The sequence below is a fragment of the Diorhabda sublineata genome, chromosome 1, assembly GCF_026230105.1.
Source record: "Diorhabda sublineata isolate icDioSubl1.1 chromosome 1, icDioSubl1.1, whole genome shotgun sequence".
In the NCBI taxonomy this organism is placed as follows: Eukaryota; Metazoa; Arthropoda; class Insecta; order Coleoptera; family Chrysomelidae; genus Diorhabda; species Diorhabda sublineata.
Genome location: NC_079474.1, coordinates 11,015,105 through 11,038,331, shown reverse-complemented (window position 1 = coordinate 11,038,331; position 23,227 = coordinate 11,015,105). Strand labels below are relative to the sequence as shown.

The 23,227-nt window shown below is 32.3% G+C and overlaps 1 protein-coding gene across 1 annotated transcript in view; it reads right to left on the bottom strand.

Moving 5' to 3' along the window:
* Positions 1–1,643: 1,643 nt before the first annotated feature.
* Positions 1,644–23,227, bottom strand: part of LOC130446523 (calcium-activated chloride channel regulator 1-like) — a 37,685-nt gene continuing 16,101 nt past the window's right edge. The window contains exons 2-4 of the mRNA XM_056782840.1: positions 5,993–7,570; positions 4,101–4,527; positions 1,644–4,040 (exon numbers count right to left, since the gene is read on the bottom strand). Of these exons, the coding sequence (XP_056638818.1) occupies positions 2,755–4,040; positions 4,101–4,527; positions 5,993–7,570 (3,291 nt within the window). The 3' untranslated portion in view covers positions 1,644–2,754. The remainder of the gene's footprint in view (positions 4,041–4,100; positions 4,528–5,992; positions 7,571–23,227) is intronic.

Genomic DNA, 23,227 nt, shown 5'->3' with positions numbered 1-23,227 from the left:
CATGTTCGTTTTAATTACCCTTTCTTTGATTTATATATGTATATGGACATTTATTGAACACTTGTAAAAAAAAGTAAGTAGAATATCCAATGGTCGCCATTGTTAATCCAACATGGAACAGTGACGTCTATATATTGATATCATCTTTAGTACAATTAATGATATAGTTTGGACACTCTGTTACAGAGGGAGAACTTATTATTATTCAAATAGTCCTCATCCAATAATACATTCTATTTTTAATATAGACTGCGCCATCTTTTCTATAATACCCACACTACCACCACTTGAACTACTATACAGTATACAGAGAGAAATTGTTCGAATTTGAGAAGTAGTTTGGACACTCAGGCATAGAGGGCGCACTGAGTGTTATTTAATAATCTTCCATTGTTATATTCTATTTTTCAATACACATTGTGCTATCTGAAAATGATCATACCACACATATATGTCTATTATATAGAGTGAGAAATTGGTACAATCTATGTTGTAGTTAGGTGTTTATGCAAAGAGGACACACTAAGTATTATTCTTATAGTCCTCCATTGTTTTATTCTATCATCTAGTGCACACTGCGCCATCTCTTTGATAATACACACACTACACATATTTATCCACTATACAGTGAAAAGTTGGTAGAGTTTAGGATGTAGTTTCAAAGCTCTAGCACAGAGGTCGCACCTAGTTTTACTCAATATTCCATATTTATATTCTATTTTTAATAAACAATCTGTGACCTCTGTTGTATAATGCCCGTGCGACACCAGTATAACTACTATACAGTAAGATATTAGTATAATTTGAGATGTACTTGGGACACTCTAGCATAGAGAACTCACCTTGTTCTACTTGTACAGTCCTCCATTAATATATTCTATTTTTTAATACACATCTCGCCATCTTTTTTATAATACCCACAGTACACGAATATGACCACCAAACAGTGAGAATTTGTTACATTTAAGACGTAGTTTAGACACTCTGGTAAAGAGGGCGCACAAAGTCTTACATTATTATATTATTTTTTTAATCACACTGTACCATCTGTTCCATAATATCCACACTACACCTATGTATCTAATATACAGTGGGAAATTGATAGAATTTATGATGTAGTTAGGATTGTCTGGCAAAGAGTGCAAACCAAGTATCTTTCTAATATTCCTCCATTGCTTTATTCCATTTTTTATTACACAGCGCCATCTTTTCGATAATGCATACACTACACTCAGTATCCTCAATTCATTGAAAAATTGGTAGAGCTCAAAATCTAGTTTTTAAAGCTTTAGCACAGAGGAAGCACATTGTTTTACTCTAATACTCTACCATTGTTTTGTTTTATTCTCTAAAAACATACTGCGCCGTCTTTTGTATAATACTCACACTACACCAATGTATGTACTATGCAGTGAGAAAATGCTATAATTTATGATTTAGTTAGGACATTCTGGCAAAGAATTAGAAAGTATTATTATGATAGTCTTGTACATATTAATGTACGGTTTGTAACATTTTGTAATTTAAATAATTCGATGAAGTATCGCTGCGACATCTCCTTGTAAATAATCGAAGAATGTCTAAAGGGCTAGTTTAAATCCTCAATTACATTGAATAAGGTAAGTTTTAAATAATAGAACAAGTTTATACAAGACACATTCTATATTTCACATAGATATATACAAAAGAAATGTTACTAATAAAATTTGTACATTTATATATTTACATCTAAATTAACAGCACATAATTAAGTAAAATGTCAAAATTCGAAATTTCATTCATGGATTGTGCGAGATCAGTCTTAATTTACAAATAATATTGTACTGCTTATATCTGATAAGATTACAAACACTAAAATCTACGTACTGGCTCCAATACAGGCAAATAATTTGACTAGTAGTAATTTATTTACAATTTTCAAAAAAAATTATGAACCCTTCGTATCCCCACGTCGGGAAAGAGGAAAACTAGTCATTCCAGAAAATACAATTATTCGATATATGTTACATTTTATCAACAGAACAATGTTTTCGACATATGTCACTTTAAAATCAAATAAATACATTTTAAACGTCGATAAAGAGAGAAATTATGCAATTTGTTGATATATGTCACTTTCTATTTACATAATAAGGGTTGAAACGTCGGTAAGAAAGAGAACTAGAAATGAATGTAAACATTCACGTTATTTGTCATTTTTATATACAAATTAATGTCGATAAGAAAGAAAATTAGATATGTCAACAAAGGCATACGTCATTTTTCATTCAAAATATTTCCAGAGCCGGTAAGGCAGAGAACTACAAATTTAGCCATTTGTGTATTTATTAATTAATTTATTATATGTTGATAAGGAATGAAACTAGTTAGTTTATCGGTAGAATTATCTGACACACAAACGTCGGTGAAATAAAGAACTAGTCACTTTAGCACACAAATATCTCGACATTTGTCACATTTCATTAACAGAATATTTTAATCGTCGATAAAGTAGAAATCTAAGCATTTTATCGGTAAAATTATCTGCCATACGTCATATCGTGTCAAGAGTCGGTAAAAAGGAGAATTAGTCACTCTATCACCAAAATTTATCGACCTACGTCACTTTTCATTAATAAAATATAGTTTTAAAGGTCGATAAAGTAGAAAACTAGTCATTTCACTTGACGTAAGTCAATTTTTGTCCAATCCCATTCACATTATTTACATTCTATTTACACTTTGATAAGTCCTCACTCGAACAATAACTTCTCGTTACACCATCGTAACGTTCCTCCTCTTCTTCTCACCGGAATTAACCGAACTAACAGAACCCTGTAGACTTTGATTAAAAGGTTCTCTTCGATGCATCGACGCGTAAATCGGATGCGGTTGCACTTCGTACACATCATAATTAAATCTATTATCGCCGCCGAATAGCGGTAGAGGAGGTACCGGCGGCGGTATCAATCCTTGTTCGCCATTCAACATCATCTCCTGGTGTTGTTCGTGATTATCCATCGGACTACGTCTCCTTTCGTGTTCGTGCAACAATTGCGACGCCGTCCAAGAATTAAAAGGACTCAAAATCTGTTGGTTCCTCGATATTATACTGACCCCCTCGTAATTAGCGTCGCGTTGTTGTTGATGTTGTTTTAATTCTTCGATTAATTGATGTTCCTGTTGATTTACGAGGGAATAACGTTTTTTCGTATCGTCCTCGTAGGCGTAATTATTGATCGGTACGCCGATTTGATGCGGGTCCGGTATATCGTTACCGATATAACTTTGAGTCGAATGATTCGAATTATTTTGCGGTATTATCGTTATATTCGAATTTATGTTTTCTTTTTTTATCGTTTTTTTGTTATCTCTATTTCTTTTCTTCATTACGCAGCAATAGCAATAGGTTATTAATAGGACGACGAGTAGTACGAGTCCTATTACCACCGGTAGGATAAGTTCTAATCCTATTGACATATTTTCGATGTTCGGTCCTGCGGTATCGATTTCCGGTGCGTTGTTCGGCCATATTGAATGTTCGTTAGTTGAATACGGGGGTGGTACGGTAGGTGGTGGTGGCGGGGACGGTATAAATACCCTAACCCAATTCGATATCGGTCCCGATATATCGTTGGTAGTTTTCGAATACGATTTAACCGCGAAATATAAAGTTTGATCCAATAGATTTTTTTTGTTATTAAAATCCAAAGTGAATGTAGTTTCTGATCCTGCCGATAGAGGGAAAGGTTGTCCTTGATCCCATAATATACCGACGGTCTCGTATCTATCTATGATATCCGTAACAGATTTGGCGTATTTGATCTCGTAATGCGAAACCGAATCCCCTCCCATGTCAGGTGACGTCCAAGATAAACGAACTTTCAATTCGTCCGGTATTATTTGAAGTTTTAAATCGCCGATTCGTCCGGCTGGTACCTGACCGGCTACGGTTACGTCTTCTGCGGTTGCTACCATCGAAGTTTTCGAAATGAAACGTTGAAAAGGAGCCAACGGTACGACTCCGTTCGACATCACCGACGTACCGCAACAAGAATCAGCTAAAACATAAAAAAATATATTAAAAAAATATTCTAAAACATAAAGAAATATAAACATACCATTAATTTTCGAAGTACTAGACCAAGTATAAGCCGTATTACCATTATCGGTAGCCATAACTTCAAAATTGTATAAGCCAGGTCCCCATTCGGCAGCGCTGAAGTATTTCGTGTATATACCGTCGCCTTTGGTGATATCAGGATCTCCGGAACCGGTGTCTAATAATTCTATTTTAGTTCTTAGAGGTAATGAGCCGTTGACGCCCGGTTTCGTTATGGTTACTTCGACTTTTGCGCTTAGAATTGGGGAATCACCGTATTTCAGTTCGGCTAATAGTAGGAGAGGTCCGTGCGGTACGTTGCGGTGCGTTCTGAATTTAACCGTAACTACGGGAGCGAAAATGGATTTGGGCGTCGCCGTTACTTGGATAAAATGTGGTTGAGGATTTCCCGGATACGGTTCGACTATATAAGTCCATGTACCTGTCTGTAAAAATGAATATATTTATAACTAAAATTAATTTTATACTAATAAATCATAAATTCACGGTACGTTCTTTATAAAAATGAAGTAAAAAAGACTTTAATGATACGCCATCTGTACGTGAACTATTAAACTATTAATATCTATAAGAAACATTATTAACGGCCATTGTTCGTTCATTTAGATACATATTTTGTTTCAAATTATTAATGAGTGACATCTGTAAGTGAATAGCTAAAGCTTTTTTAAATATTTCTGTAATTAACATTATCATTGTTTTTGAAAAAAATAGTTTATAAAGTTAGTTGTCAGTGTTTTTTAGAAAAAAAAAGAAAACAATTCCCATAAATATTCTACAAAAAACACAGTTTCTATAGGCAAATGGTGATATTTTTTCAAAAATAGACAAATAACGGTTGTTTTGTCAAAAAAGACAGATTGGTGTAGATAGAAGACTCTTTCCATAGACAAATTATCGTTTGTTTTTCAAAAAGACAGTTCCCGTAAACCAAAGACAATTAACATAGATAAACCATGGTTTATTTACACAGTTTTATCTAATAAAGACACTTTCCATAAGCAAATGACGAATTGTTTTTGTTAAAAAATGGTTTTTCCAAAATCAAAAGGCGGTTTGTGTCTAACAAAAGACAATTTCCATAGACAAATTATGATTTATTTGGGACAAATACAGTTTCCAAAGACATAGAACGGTGTTCTTTTCAAAAAACGCAGTTTCCATAGACAAATAATGGTTTTCCTAAAAAAATATTATCCAAAAATGAATGACGATATTTATCAAAAACATTTTTTTCATAGACAAATGATGTGAGTCTTAAAAACATGCAATTTTCAAAAACAAATGGAGATAAGTTTTTTATGTTTTTCGATAACACAGTTTTCACAGAAAAATGAGAGTTTTTTCAATTTTCATAGACATATTATGGTTTATTTGTGACTAAAGCAGGTTCTAATGACAATAGGCGGTTTGTGTCTGACGAAAGACAATTATAGAAAAATTATAATTTAATTGAGACAAATACAGTTTCCAAAGACATAGAACGGTGTTCTTAAAAAAAAAAGTAGTTTCCATAGATAAATAACGGTTCTACTAAAAAAACATCCAAAGATAAATGGGGATGTTTTTCTAAAAAGAAAGTTTTCATAGAAAAATGATCTAAAACTTTTAAAAAATGCAAATTTCAAAAACAAATGGCGATATGTTTTTCGAAAAACACAGTTTCCACAGACAAATGACGGTTTTTTCAAAAAAGACAATTTCCATAGACTAATTATAGTTTATTTGTGACTAAAACAGGTTTCCACGACAAGAGACATTTCGTTTTTGACAAAAAACAACGTCTTTAGAACAAATGAGAGTTTTAATAAAATAATAACATTTTCTAAACAAGTTTAATAATTCAAGCATCTATTTTCAGCAACATCTACGAGTTAAAAAAATGCTTACCTCGGAAATGTTGGCGTTCAACGTAATCATTTTGAAATCGATCAACTTATCGTTCCTACTCGAATAAATCTGATGACTGGGACTGATCAGTTTCAAACTTTTAATCAAAGGAGTCACCGTATTGTGAGTATAAAGCGTAAATTGTGCCGGCTCCCCCATATTCGGATCCAACATGAAACTACCCGTCACCGAGGTCCTCCCGTCGTCGCTAATCACCTTCCTATGTATCTCCATCGGTAAATCGACTTGACTTCTAGCGCCGAATTTCAAAACTATATCGTAAAGAACGTTATGCAATTCGAAATAAGTGGTGAGCAAAGTCGTATCCACGTTCAATTTATCTTCGAAAATCGTGTAATCGTATCCACCGGTTTCCCTGGCCAGATAACCTAATGCGTCCGGTCTCAATATATCCGGATAATTGATCGTAGCTAGTTTGATTTTGAATTTTTTCAGTTCTTCTATGGTGGTTTTTAAACGTTTATCTATCGTCGTTCCGGTGGCAACTACTACGATTACATTATTAGCAACGCCATCTGTTTTAGTACGTTCTTTTAACATGGTCATGGCTTCGGCGATTGCGCAATGTAAACAAACCGGTTGCATACTTTCGTTAGGCGTGTAAGGTAAAGAGGAATAGAATTTGTCGCGGTTATTATTCCCGAATCTGTCTATTGTTACTTTGGCCGGGACTATATTTAAAGCTCGTACTGACTGAACGGGATCGGATAGTACCATACCGATTTCTGTATTATCGGGTAAAACGTATCTCGCCCACTGCCTCAAAGCTAGACGTAAATAACTCCAAGATTCTCTCTGCATCATATCCTTGGAGTTTTCAATGACGAAAACGTATCTGGTGATGTTTTGTTTCTTGTAGACGATCTTCGGTGTTGTGTCGGTGATTTGATTGCCGTTTACGAGGTTTCGGTTGGTTTTCAAAAAATCTTTATGGTTGATAATGACGTCTAGTACGCTCCTTCTTTCGCAGAAAAAGTTGTGTTTCGTGGGAGCTAATCGGTTATGGTTTCCCTCGTCGCAGAACATTGACACTGAGGGGTTTTCCGGTGCAAACATTATACTAGATCGAGCTTTTTCGTCCATCATCAATGTTTTATTGTAAGCTGCATGTTTATCGGAACAAACGCCGTTGTCTTTTATCGGTAAATCGGAACATCCGGTGACTTTTATTTGTTTCGTTTCATCGTCGTAGTAACAGATTGGGTAGACCGAATCGGTTTGGTAACCTTCTTCGTCGAATACTCCGTAGCGATATTTAGCGAATTCCTTCACTAATATCCGTCCTAAATTATTGTTGTTTTTCAATAGCCCCTCGTATCCTATGTATATTTGATCGCCAGGTTGTCCGCATCCTAACGATTGTTGGGTCCAAATATTTCCTCTTACTGGATCGCTGGGTGAGACGGTAACATCGGATATTTCGCCTGAAGAGGATGATATGGATGAAGAAACGCAGGAATCTGGCCATGTTACCGGAAGTAACACGGTAGCTGATCGTATATATGCGCGGCTGTCTAATGCTGAGAACATGTATTGGGAAGCTGTGGTGAGAGTATTCTGTAAAGAAAAAAAAACAAATTTTAGTTTTCGAAATGTGACAGATCGATGGTTTGGAATATAAAACTAAAATTTGAAATGATAGTTCCACTTTGTACAACTACATATATCTATATTCGACTTTTATCGTATTATAATTATTATAGAAATAGAATAAAATTTTTGACCTTACAATTGGTTTTCTTTTATGTCAAATATATCTAAATTTGACGTTTATTATATTAACTTTGTAATAAATCGATGAATAAAACTATAGAACTGGAATTCATAATGAAAATTCTTCTTTTTTTAATTTGTATAATTGTCATATGTCTAAATATGACATTTATCATAGTTAGTAAGTAAAAAGATCGATATTTTGTCATATGTCTAAGTTCAACGTTTAACTATGATAGGTCGTTTTTCCACAACTGTTATTTGCATAAATTTGACTTTCATTATAATAACCATGTAATAGTTTAATAATTTTAACTATAAAATTGAAATGGACTAGTGTAAGGTATTTAAATTTAAACAAATACAATAGATCTATGGCTCAAACCACAGAAATCATATAACTCGTATATGAGTAATTTCAAATTTTATCATAATTAAATGACAGATCTATGGTTTAACCAGAGATTTCACTAGTTTCTGTGCACACTCTCAAAACTCATCAAAAAATTTGAAGATTAAATTAAACGAAGAAAATTTGCGTTATCCCTATGTCAATTGTCAAAAATTGACGTCCAGCATTATTATCATATAATAACTCGGTAATTTGATTCATAGAACTAAAATGTCGAGTTTGAACAACTGTCATAGAACTAATTGTATCATAATTATCATGTAATAGATCGATGGTTTCAACCATAAAACGGAAAGTAGTAGTAGGTGACATAACTGTTCTTCTTTTTCTATTTTATTTAATTGTCATATGTCTAAATTTAAAGACTAACGATATTGGTAGTTAATAGAATATAATTAGGAAGGAAATTAGTGTCAGAAGTTATATTAGTCGATGATTTTTCATCTTTCTAAGAGCGACGACATTTTGTAAAACCCACTGTATATCTAATACCTCGGTGGTGATTGCGCCTTCCACAAACTCGGCGTTTTCTATTATTGCCTTCTAAATATTTACACAACGTTTGAATATAATTTATTTTCAAATTTATTATGCTCGTATAGTTTTTCACAACAGGATGTTTTAGTGCGTGGGTTTGGTGTAAACAATTTTATATTCTGATACTTACTACTTTAGTAGTCGTGTTTATAAAACGTAGAGGTGGTTAAATTTAGGAAGTAATTTGAAGAAATACTATACAATACATTAAAACAATGTGTTGGAAGTTTACGATAACACAAGAAAGGTTAGAAACACACTGTATATTACAAGAATTCTTATAATTACTTATATTGTTTGAATAATTATAGTTAAATAATCTTTACCTTGAAAATGTTATTGAAGATTACAAATTGTTCATCTTAATTGGATTTATTATGACATCACATCACCCACTGTATAATTTTTTCTGCATTCTTTACTTGTGCATCATTAAGTATCAATGTTTATTTATAATTCATCATTGAGAAATATTTTCGAATACAATATAGTGAAATATTAATATTAAAAATTGTTATAAACAAAATAAATATCGATGTAATGTGATGTTACTCATACAGATGTCGCTCTTTTCAGTATGTCAAATAATATAAAACTCGTTCTGACTATAATAATTAACGACGATATTATAGTATAGTACAAATATTGTAATTTATATTTATCGTTAATATTCGGTGATTGTTTATTTATTCTAGATAATAATACGTAAAATTTATCAAATTAAATAGTTATTTAGTAATAATCATTTTGTCTAGTCTTCCGTCCGTCTAATTTGAATAAGATTTCATAATTTTTTTAGTGAGAAATTAGTAACAATAAATGTGTATGAATATAGATATTTATATATGGACAATAACGTGATGATGTAGTATAGAAAATCATATTTCTGTTGCGTCTCCAACGTCTAATTTAATCTTTGCTAGTTAATAAGAAGGGAAAAAACAAAAAAAAAATCAATTTTAGTAATATACATAACCTAATAAATTCATAAATGACCGTTTTATAGTATTGAAAACTGTCTTAAATGGTGAGATCGTGGGACTGAACATCACCAAAGGATTTAACCTTGCTCAACCGAGCCCAAAATTTACATGCAGGTGATAAACGAATGGTAAATGTTTGCTTATAATAGTAGAAACTCTCGAAGTCCATTATTATGTGTTGTTGTATTAACGTCAAATTTTTTCACACGCAGTTATTTGAATCAATTATAGGTTAGAAGCACAAAATCGGTTATATTCCGACTAGATACGATTTATTTATTTATACAGGGTGATGTTTTTTTTTTAATAAAAATTATGGTTATTGACCCGTGAAGTAATAGATTTGCACTGTGGTTTTTAAATATTTGTAAGTCCTGATATTTTGTAATATACTGGTTTTATTACTTGGAATTGTTTCGAAAAATAAATCAATAAATGATGCAACACTTTTTTGCCCATTGTCTAAAGAATATATTCAGGGTCGAATGTTCGGAAATACCAATAAAATTATTTGTGGTTTGATTTCGGCGGAAATAAAAACAGAATCGACATTTTTACATATATACATAATAGAATTATGTAAATTTGATTGTTTCGGTTTCCTTTTTTTTTATTTTTGACGATTATTTATGTCTACTATTTTAAAAACAGATTCCTACAAATCTGGTTGTATAACAATAGACGATAGGCATAAAAAGAATTCGAGTGATAAAAAGAAGTAGAGGGTAGAATCACTTTTTAACCATGTGAAAATGCAGATATTCATAATGCATTCATAGTCTGGTCAAATTACTCTGAAAGAATAATTTTATAGATTCTCAGAGGTTTTCGGTTTTTGAATAAGCAAATTACGGGTTTTCGAAATTTTTGGGAACTTGTAACTCGAAAAAACTTGAAACGTGAATAACTCGAAAACTAAGAGGAATTCGAGAAAAACTGTCAGGACAAAAAATGTAAAGCACAAAATTTTCTACAAAAAAGATCTCTAGTCATTTTTTCGTTGGAGCCATTATTTCTGAGTAAATCTAACTAACTGCTCTAACTCTTGGAAAACTACTTCGTTTTTTAAAAATCAAAATGCATCGTGATGGTTAAGATCTTTATTTTTGGAAATCTTGCGAAATGAAGAGGTATATTGGCCACATAAACACTCGGAAGTTTCAATCGATATATTCCATCACTCGCCATTTAAACAAGCAAATCCAACGAAAGATTTTTCGTTTGTGTTATTATCAATATTTTCATGACTACTTCTTGGTTTCAAGTTCTCGATTGATTATTATTCCAATATTCATAGACTTCTTAATAGTTTCTCTTTCAGAAAAAATGTGGATACTCATTTTGTACTATACAGTTTTTGCTCCGGCACTTTTTTCGAATTCTACGTAGTTTTCGAGTTATCAAAATATTTTTGAGCGTACAAATCCATTTTGTAAATGCAATTTTGAGGTTAGGAACAAATTGAAAACTTTTTTGTACAGAATGTCGTGCTCCACTTTTTTTGTCCCGGCAGTTTGTGTCGAAATCCTCGAAGTTTTCGAATAATCTGCAATTCAAAATGTTTTCGAGTACATTTACCCATTTTACTGCGAAAATTTTAAGGTTAGGAAAAATGCTTGACGACCAATCTGTAAAGAATTTTGAGTGGTACATTTTTTTCGAATTTCTCGTAGTTTCCGAGTTATTCGCGAAACAAAATATTTTTGAGGATATAAACCCATTTTAAGGTGAAAATTTTAAGGTTACGAACAAATACCTGGGATACTTTTTTGTAAAGAATTTCGTACTCTACATTTTTGGTTACGACAGTTTTTTTCGAATTCCTCATAGTTTTCGAGTTATTCACGTTTGAAAATTTTTTTGAGTTTCAAGTCTCTAAATTTCGAAAATCCGTGCCCGTTTTGTCAAGATTTGCTAGATTTATTTAGTATTACAAAACCGCCCATTTAATTTAAGGTTTTAGCTCAAAATCGCCTAATTTGTCTGTACTATTATTCAAAATCAAAAGTCACTAAAAACATAATTTCATATCTCATAAACGGTAGTTTCAAGAAATAAAAGTATTTGAAGTTTTCGATAGATAATTTCATGATCTACAATTTTTGTTGGAAGTAATTTTCCATAAAACCAACCGTTTAGATAAAAAACGTAGAGAACCCATTATAGTGAAGTTTACGAATTTTTTCAAAGCACGAAATTTCAGATTTTACATAAAAATTTTTTGAATTTCGGTCTTCTATAAGTTCATACCATACTTAAATTATAATATTTATACGAGGGTTGCTGTTTAATTTTTGAGATAGATGAACAAAAACAAATATTTATAATTCGATATGGTTTTTTATTAATATTCTTCATTAAGATCAATACACTTTTGCATGCGTTTGAACCAATTGTTCCTCCAAAATATATGATTTGAAGGTATGTATAGAAAAACATTGAACTCGTAATTTCTATTTTATCTGCGAGAATAAAAAGAAATCAGAAATTCTAAATAGCAATGTCAGATTTGACATATTCGAATCAGTGTTGCCGTGTCTCAAAACTTAAGCAGAAATCTTCGTAATCGTTCGGGCAATGTGCAAATGCTTCAGCCCTCGTATATACTGACCAAATGACGCGATTCCATTAAAAATCTAACACGTTTTTAGTTGTTTTTTTTTTATAAAAATATTCTTTTTAATTAAAGAACTTGTTTTACCCAAGAAATGGAATCAACGACTAGCGTAACCGAGAAATTTAACGCTTCATCAATTTATCGTTATTAGATATACTTTTTATTGTCTAACAATATCTCTAAAAAGGCTTTTTCCACTTTTATTGTTTACGTGTTCAACCGAAAAATCGTTTTTACTACAATACGATCCCATAGAAAAAAAAATCTCGACGCACTACGTATTATGATAAAAAATTGTTTTATGAACAGCCTCGTATATCTTAAACTTAGTTATTCAAGTCACAAATACAAAAAAAATTGCAAACCATTCGGAATTATTAAACAACAAGCGTTAATCATAGAGTTGAGTTCCTCGAAGCATTGTTAAAACGTATTGTCGAATTTTAATAAACTCTTAGTCATTCTTCATGACTAAATGCTTTTAGAATAATAGATTTTTTTTTTAAACTAATCTACGCCCAAATATTTCAACGACTATGCTCAAAATAATTTTTTTCTGATTTAAGTACGTCGAGATGATTTGTAGGATTAATTCAACGCGGAGATACATTTAGATATTTCCTCAAGATTAGTTAGTTGTATTTTTAGGATCGTAAACAGATGTCGCAAGTGTCAAGGTTTTTGGTTAACTGTAGAATACAAAGTTTGAATTTAACGAGCTGCACTTCCTGTCATATTTATAAACTATACGGGGTGATTGATTAGTGTGTTAAATTTCAGTGCCTACTTTGTCCTTTGAGATATCAATTTGAAAATTTGAGGAATTTTTAAACAATTCCATACTCAATTTTAGAACACACTGTAAGATTGTAAATAATTTTAAAATGTGAATAATCCCTTAAATATTCAAATTGATATTTTCAAAGGACAAAGTAGGCACTGAACTATATCATAATAATCAATCACCCTGTATATAGACTCCTATCTGTATAAAATGATTTGTTTGTGCATTTTTTTCTTATTACTCGACTCAAATAGATTATTATTGTTATTAATTTAATTTGTAATCATTGATTACTTTTCGTTGGGTCATTGTGCTGTACGACGTTGTTTGTTGGGCATTTTGTTTATTATTTCGTCAGACTAATTTCAATTTAAACAAGTTAAATAAAAATGTGTTAATCGATTATTTCAAAAAGATTTCTTTAGAAGTTGATTTCAGCGTGAATTTTCGGTCATTAAAATGTTTCTTTGAAGCGAGATGATTGAATTCTTTTGAACAATATCTCAACAATTATTTCGAAATAATGTTCGGTAAAAGAAAATGAGTAAAATTTATTAGAATAAGTAATAAAACGGAAGTTCTACTAGCAGTTTATCAATTTTTTAACAACGCATGCTGCAATTTAATATCCCTTCATCCTCTAAATGTTTTCCCCACAGAATTCGCACTTATGCTACTTCATTAATTTCCTTGTACACTTTCCAGATGTTATATCGTCTTTTTTTTGATCGTCTTAAGTTACCTGAAACTAAAATTCTAAACGAAAGTGGATACTTTCATGTTGTAGACGCGACTTTTGAAAGATTTTTTTCAAAGTTGATTAGAAACTTGTTTTTTTTGGTATCACGCCGCCCTTATAAATAGTTTTTATTTTAATCTATATTTATACACAGATATAGTCTGGAATATATTCGTCAGAGACGATTTTTTAATGGCTTTTATGCATTAAGTGTATGGATCTAAAAGGAGATTACGTTAAAAAATAATTTTTTGTTTCCTCTATTATGCCAGCTACAAATTATTTTCAATAAACTTATACCCAAAAATAATGGAAAATGAGGTGAGATCAAAGGTGAAATGAAAGCGATAAGAGGGGCAGCAGAAAGTATATTTGACTTCCCTGAGAAAGAATGAGATACGGAAACAAATAAAAACACACATTTTTAATAAATAAGTCATTTCTGTACTCACTTTCGGGGCATAAACATGGACCAAAAAACGGGAACCCAATAGCCAGATCACGCCACATTAAATTGGCTGCGTATATACGCAGCCCACCACACGCCACCCCACGCCACGCCATCCTACGTGGGACGATTCAAAATTAAGATACAGAGAGCTGTTAAGATGTTTTAGATGCGTTACAAGAATAAGAAGAAGAGAAAATTGTTAAAAGAGTATACTAAGCGAGAGCAGCAAAAAGAAAAACACAGAATGGGTAAGTTAAGATAGCGACAGAGGGAAGAAATAAAATAAGATTAAAAGTAATGAATAGAAAAGAAAGAAGGATGGTTTGAAGAAGATTCCACACACGTCTTGCTCCCGTAAAGGTAGAAAGGCTTAGGATTGATTAAGAACTTTTATTTGATTTATTTGATATTTGATTTGACCGCCGGAACGTAAAGTAATAAAAAATACTGAAACTAGAAAGAAGAGCGAGCAACAGAAAAAACTGATGAAGAAAAACTTGAAAACTTCGAAAGAAAAATTATAAGAAGTCTTTTTTGGTAAGCGCCTTCAGGAGCTCTCCCGTTTTTTGCTTTATCGCTTCCATCGGATCCCTTTCAAAGCAGATTTCATCTTCGGGAACAAAAAAAGTCGCACGGTGCCAAATCTGGTGAGTACCGCGGGTGTTCGAGCATTGGAGTGCGCTTACTGGCCAAATACTGCTTCGCAGATAGCGCGTTATGGGCAGGTGCGTTGTCCTGGTGCAAAATCGGGCCGTTTTTTACGAACTCGTTCTCGTAGTGTTGCCAAAACCAACAAATAGTAAGTCTGATCCTCTGGGACCCATTCACTCATCACGATACCGTTAATGTCGAAAAAAACGATCAACATTGTTTTGACTTTTGATTTGCTATCTTGGCCCTCATTAAGGCGTTTACATCACTCAAAAACACGCGCACGAGATAGATAATTGTCCCCATAGGCCTTTTGCAACAATTTATAGCACTCAATCGGAGTTTTTTTCAATTTAACGAGAAATTTGAGATTGATACGTTGTTCACACATGGTTTTTGGTACGTTCGTTTCAAACCGCTACAGCAAAAAATACTATAGTAGTACCGGAAATGTGTTTTGGAACATAGACAAGATATCTAGACACCCAACGCACTACTAGTTTTTCACCCAACCGTCTAGGGCATCCTCTAGGCCCGCAGTTTCGTTATTTAATAGCCAGACCTCGTATATGGGCTAAAAAAGTTCAATATAGAATCGTAATGAACGTTGAAATTGGAAAATGAGGAGACTATCACCAGATTTATAAAATCGCAGCTAATATGATGGTAAGAATACATAAAACGGATGTAAAATAATGGTAAATTTAAAAAAATAACAGAATGGAAGCCCTTAGGAAACCGGCACAAATTAAGACCAAAAAGTCAATAGGAAAGTTACGTAATAAGTGATCTGAATATAATGGGAATCCGTAGATGGAGGAGTAATACCCAGGACAGGAAAAAGTGGAGAAAAATGGTGGAAAAAACCTAAACATGCTATGAACTTTAGTTTAAAAAAGAAAATGGTTAGAACGTGAATTGACTCACCACAATAAATGAGTCAAAAAGCTCTTGATTGAACGGTTACTATTCCCATTGGAATGTACAACCGAACATATATATATAATTTAACCAAATTGACGATATTATCGGTAATGCATATCCTGCAATTTAAAGAACGTATTCACCCATAAACAAAGGTTTAGTACGCACCATCGATTTTAAAACGTCTTGTTACATTGTTGTCGAAAAATAGACATTTCCTGAGCTCTTATTGGCGATTTACCAATAGATAATTATGCATTAAGTACGAAAAATAATGAATAATACTCACCTTATAACCTAATTCGATACATTAGAAATTATTTAAATTTATTATTTTTTAAAAAAATTAATACGATAATTCGATTAAAATCAGCTCATGATACAAAATCTTCGTTTTAGATGCTCACAACTTTGAGTTGGTAACACTGCTTCATTTGACAACATTAGGTACCTAGAAGACATTAGGCAAAATAGATGGACGCACCAAGAAGAGGATTGTTCATGCCCTGACAGATGACAGACACGCTACTTGGACAGGATGGGCGGCAGGGATTCACCCGAACGTCCTTCTGTCAGCATATATTATCGTGATGAGGATATTGAGGAAATAGAACCGCTGGAACCTGGTACATTCAGTTCTGGGCACCAAGAAGGCTGATCTAGACCAGACAACGATTGAAGCGAGAGAAAGGGAATAAGTTAATACCAGATACAAAAGTTACTTCATCCAGAAACAGCAGATTTACTTGGAAAATTGTTTTGCAAGAACTACGTCGGTTAATGAAATTTATACAGTGTGAAAAACATCAATGGGTTCACCGAAGGCCGATTTACCAAAGACTGTAGTTTCCTTTGTCTTTGGCATGGCAAGGCCAGAGAGTATTATTACGTAAAAGCTTGGAAAAAGATCCAAATCAATCAAAATACGTTGCCATTTTCAACAACTGGTGATGGGGCCTTCGTCTTTATGAAAAGATCTTGGATTGGAAGTTTGCAAGATTTAATTTATGGACGATTTGAAGTCAAGCGAATATCGGCAAATAAACACAAAACACAACTGACAATTATAAACAAAGAAATAGTAACCCATCGATTTAGACTATTTAGAGCATTAGCATATTTTTCCATAGTTAAACCTTATATAAATTCAACTGGTTTTGCATTACAAAGACATCCTTTAAAGACACATCTTTTTTCATCTCCTGAACGATTTAGGAACAAAGCTTATCAATTATAAGGGTGAGTAAGGGAATATATCTTCAATTTAGGGTCGTATCTTTGATGTAAAATAGTATTTTGATTATAGAATTTTGAACTAAGCATTCGAATTAAATATTAACTTAAAGTCATAGGGTTTGCATTTAACCAAGTTTGTTAGATTGTAAATATTGTTCTGCTAGGACAGTTCTTGTTGTTCTTGTTCTTTCGTTTGCCTTGATTCCACCAAGATAAATCCTGGGTTCTACAAATATCTTGTAAACAAGAGTCTAGATATTTGCCTTTTGGTATACCAATTATACGGACGGGACCAAAAGTGATTGTTATTTTTGTTCGATTCAAACAAAATGCGTCACAACCAAATCCAAACACACTGTCCAGTACCCAAACTTGTCAACGGCCAACAGACTAATCCTACATCAAATCAAGCAAAGAGTCAGGATTCTGTTTCTAGTTCGGAATTGGTTCTCAGTCGATCCAATAATGTATCCCAAGAGAGTGGCCCAAGTTATGAACTGTCAACTTCATTTATTGGTACAAAGTGATTTAAACGATTTATTAAGTGATTTCAATTTATCTAAAAACAATCTGAGCTTCTGGGATCTAGATTAAATGACTGGAATTTACTTTAGTCTATTGTAATAACATTCCAGTAGTGCCGAATATGGTCCAAGTCACTGGTGATTGCTCATTGACTCTTCAAAAACTAGTTTGAAAGCAGTGTTGCCATACAACGGAAACAAATGTCCTTTAGTGCTAGTTGCCCATGGTTCTGATATGAAAGAAACCATATTTCTATTTATTTAAAGAAATTTATGAATTAAATGAATCTCACCAAGCGACGCCACTGCTTATCGCATTCGATGTTCTCATTGGTAAACAGTGGAGAAGATGAGTCCACGCGGACTGACGATTTGTTGGAAGTTTACCGAATTTTTCATTTCTTAATTTTGTCTTCTGCAATTGATATTGAAAGTCGGACCGATGAAAAATTTTGTAAAAGCATGAGTTTATAATTTCAAACAAATCTTTGGGATGTAATATGTATTTAAGAATATCCTGTATTCTCATCTGGATTTCTTCCCCGAGAATTTGGATAATAGTCCAGTCATTTAAGGTAGGAAAATCGAGATACCCAGCTATAAAATCGTGTAAATTTGACATCCTAAAACTTCTCTCAAAACTCAAATATAATTCGACGTGAGAAACTTTAAAAACCGGGGGTCAAAAGTCAAAAAAATTCATTTTTTTCTCAAATAACTCGTTTCCTATGGGTTTTACGCTATCTGTATTGTAGAGCATTAAATTCTCCACAATTTTTTTTTCATACGGTGAATCGTTTCTGAGAAAGAGGGCGGTTAGAATCCCGTTTGAAATCAACTGATAGTCCCGATCAAAATAATAATAATTTGAATAAGAAAATTAAAATTAGAACATAATTACTATAAAAAGATTTGAATTATAATATGATAAAAATTTTTCTCTCTACGATTTTGAAACTACACGGGCAGGTAAGCGCTATTAAATGAATTTATACTCGATTGGAAATTAATAATGAAGTAAAAAATATTTAAATATAATGTAATTGTTAATAAAAAATGAAAATTATTTATAATTATATATTTAGCAATAATTTATAAACTTTATAAGAGATTATTTTAATCGGGACTACCAGTTGAATTCAAACGGGATTCTAACCGTCCTCTATCTCAGAAACGTTTCACCGAATGAAAAAATTTTTAAAACAAAAGTTGTAGAGAATGTAACGTTCTACAATATTGATAATAAATACAAATGGCGTAAAACCCATAGGGAACGAGTTATTTGCCAGAAAATGTGAAAAAAATCGATTTTTTTTTACTTTTGACCCCCCGATTTTTTAAAGTTGCTCACATCGAATTATATTTAAGTTTTGAGAGAAATTTTAGGATGTCAAATGAACAAGTTTAAACGACTTTATAGCTGGGTATCTCGATTTTTCGAAATTCTTGTCTAAATCTATCTAAATTGACTGAACTATGATGTGGCGAAAGATTTCATCAAGTGCCAACAGATTACTGTTAGAAATTTAAAAGAAAACTACCAGAACATTCACGAAAATCAAGCTATTCATTATACATTAGAGATTATTTAGCGATTTTTGTACTATTTATAAAAATATCAAACCTGATGTGTCATTTTTTTTTTCCATTGATATTGTTTGGTAGCCATAGTACATTCAAAATTCGGTATCAGTTTTCGTGTGACCAAAGTTAATCTATAAATCCAAAATTTCTCATAGTATTAACAAAACACATTGGTCCGAATTCAAAAGCATACCCTTTCCTTACCAAAAAATAAATACAAATAAAAATTGAGATAGAAAAAGACCCTACGGTATGGTATCAATGCGGCATGAGAAAGAACTCACTTGTGGGAACCGAACTCTGTTCTGTTTACTTTTTGTTGTCGAGCTTTTGCACCTGATTTTCAGGACTAACAGGTAATAAATACTTTTGTAAGCAATGGGAATAATATTTCGAATGTAATGAATGGATTTAAACCAGTCGTTTTTACGATCTCTAAACTAATAATTGATATAACAAATTTTTGTTTATAGTTTTCGTAATTGCATCGACCACATGGAACACATATTTACATGGAGTACTACAAGAAAGTGTCTTTTCGTTAGTGCACAAATTTCTATATCTAATTTATTTCTATGTCATTCTTTTTTGTTTTAAAGTTTTTTTTGGCATCTTTATTTCTTCCTTTAACTAGTTTTCTAAATCCTTTTTATTATCCAATCTACAAAGCTTTTCAAACCATGTAAGCTTTTGTTCAAGGTTCATTATTTTGACGTTTTCGATTCTTTCTGATAAAATCTCTCTTTCAATGTATCATCCATTATTATGATTAATATTATGAATAACGCAGGAGTCAATGCGTGTCAATCCTTCAATTATCGTTTATTAATCATTATTCTTCCCACCTGATTTCTTGTTATTTCTTTATTTGACTCCAAAACCTCTTTGTTGTAAACTTTGTCATATTTGGTTTCTTCAAACACTGTCAAATGCCTTTTTACATGTATATAAAGCCGAGGTATACTTTTTGTATTTGTTTAGTATGTTCTGGGAGAGGAAAAAGGATAAAACGACAAGAAGAATTAATTCAATTAGTAATTGTATATCCAGTGACTAAAAAATACCACTCAAATCTTTTTCTCTTTCCGAGTTCTTAGTTCTTTATCGATTCTTTGTGTTCCATTACATCATCTGTTTTCCTCACTGAATGATTGCATTGAGTATTTGGACATATTATTATATAATGAAGAAGTAAATTGTCATGTATCTTCATAGTAATCACACGAAATTGTGTTAAACGACGCGTATCATCATTTGAAAAATCAAAATAAAATTATATACCATCAATCCTTGGTATAAATTACTTTTATACTATTATATTCCAACTATTTATGGCTCACCTGTATACTATGTTCTTAATTATCATGTCGTTAGTCGAAATAAAAAATTTATTTAAATGTAAAAATTGTTTATAAACAAAAAATAAAAATCATTGTAGAATTTCGATCATACAATCGATATTTTTGTGGATATTTCTGGTATATTATGGTCTTTCGAGCCGGATGAATCGATGATATGACATATCACTCAATAAGTCGTGTGACTAAATTATAAAAATACATTTTTTGCCAAAAATCGATTTTTTTCATCAATGTCAACTCCTTCGAGAGCAATACAATAATTCCAACGCTTTTCTAACTTCTAAGGTTCTAACTTAGGTTTCAGTTTCAGCAATTGCTTCTTGTGGGTTTTTCTTCGACATACGAGGCCGTTTTTCCTTGACTTTTCTATTTAAACGATCCAACAACTAGTATACGCTATTTATTGTTTGATTGATTGATCGGGCAATAGCCAGTAGTCAATGGGGGCCATATCTGAACTAAACGATGGATAAGAAAGCAATTCGAAGTGTAATTTGTTCAATTTAATCATCGTTGCCATCGAATTGTGAATCGGGTCATTGTCTTGGTGAGACAGTGGTTTTTTCTTCGACATATGAGGCCGTTTTCCCTTGATTTTTGCAATCGAAACGATCCAACAACTCTATGTAGCATTCGCTATTGATTGTCCATCCCTTTTGGAGATAGTCGATGGACAATATTCCGTGCACATCCCAAAATAACCTTCCCAGCTGACTTTTATGCCTTTGGACGTTTCGATCGTGGTTCACTGGTTGCAGTCCTCTCAGATGATGATCGATTTGATTCCAGAGTGAAGTGATGGATCCATATTTCATCTATTGCTACATATCGACGCAAAAAATCTGATTTATTACGTGTAAACATGCCAAACACTGCATTGAATCATCAGTACATTGTTGTTTCTGATAGACTGTGAGTAAACGCGGCACCCACTTTGAAAAAAAATTTTTCGATTAGATATAACCATTTTGTGGACTTTTCTTGATGTTTTCTGAAGTAACCACCCCAATTGGACGACTAGAACAATCTGTAAGACCACGTTTAAATTCAGCTCACCAATAACAAACAAACAAAACAAATTGTTTTGAAGATAACAAAAGTAGTTTCCCTTGAATGGCCTTAACTTTTTTCTGACTTATCGAAATGTCATGAAATTTCACACATAGTCTTTTGAAATTTGGTGCTTCATAAACGCCATGTGTCAGCGCCATCTGTGTGTCAGTCACACGACTTATTGAGTGATGTAATATGTGATAAACTATAAGAATTTAACGATTTGTGGGTTATAAACACAATTTTTTAAAAACGCTGTTTCTAAATTTAGTAAACACTTAAATAAAGTCGAACGGTATTTTAAGAAAGATCTTTCAATCCCGTAATCATTCTGTCATCGCCAGATATTTGAATCCCCACATGTCACTACCACACCCCGAAGACTTTTATCGATAAAAAAAAGCTGTTATCACAAATTTAAACTACGTAGAATGAAACTTGATGAATATTTGTTGTATTATATACATGTACACAGATAGAGATGACTTTTGAGATAGGTTTTAATATCAATTAAAACAGGGTTAGCTTATATTGTAATTCTCACCCTTTTGTGAATATACATATTCAATAGGGTTCAAGTCCGGGCTGCTGGTAAGTCAATTTAAATGATAATATTTACCTCTTGAAGGTACTGGTTCTATTTGGGGTCGTGTGTTATCATGGATGCCTCTAAAACCGCTTAAAAATCTCTGAAAAGCCGTTAATGATCGTTTATCTAACAATACCAATTCTGTGTATTCTGAGTATTATTAATTAACTTTGATCGTTTTTGTAAATATATACAGGATGAAATATGTTAATACATTATTCAGCAGCCACGCTTTTTGCCGATGTTACTTTATAAACACACTGTATCAAAACTAAATTGAATTGAAATTTGAGGGTGTAAAAGATAGCTGTGAAATGTGTAAAATTGTCATTATTTTATTTCTAATTAGCTGGTCGTAGATTGATTCGAGGCCGTTATCGTCTTTGACCCAGTTCGTGGTACCACGTTCTTTAAAAAATAATTTTGATAACAATGTGACGTAAAAACAACACGTTTCAACGTATATATAATCATAAAAATTAGTCACAAGGTATTAAAACCTAAAATAAATCATTTGTTTTGAAATAATGTATTTGTTGAGGAATTATTTACAGGTCCGTATTCAAAAATGTATATAGAAAAGACGGTTTTGAATGGTTTATTATTTTAACAAAATATATTAAAAAAATTCCAAAATGTAAATAAATTTATTAATTCTTATCAGTTTTTCAAAATCCACTGTATATTATGATAATTTTTAACAAGTTTCATTAATTGAATAAAGTCGAAAAATCCACACTATCAATTCTAGTTCGAATAAACATAATTTACGTATACAAAAGTTCTCGTTGTATTTTATGAATCGTTATATACGAGGCAAATCTAAAAGGTTAACTTTCTGATATTACTGATCATAATTTCTGAATGGGTGTCGTACCACCAATAATTATGATGAGGTGAATACTTTCGAAATGGATATAATCAGCAGTGATTTCGTTGAAGGGCAACGCCGATTGTTTCTATCTTCGTCCTACTTGTAGTAGATTAAAACCCCACATAATGGATGCAATTTTTCGTTAAACTTGTATCTTATTTTTATATATTCTATATTGTGCC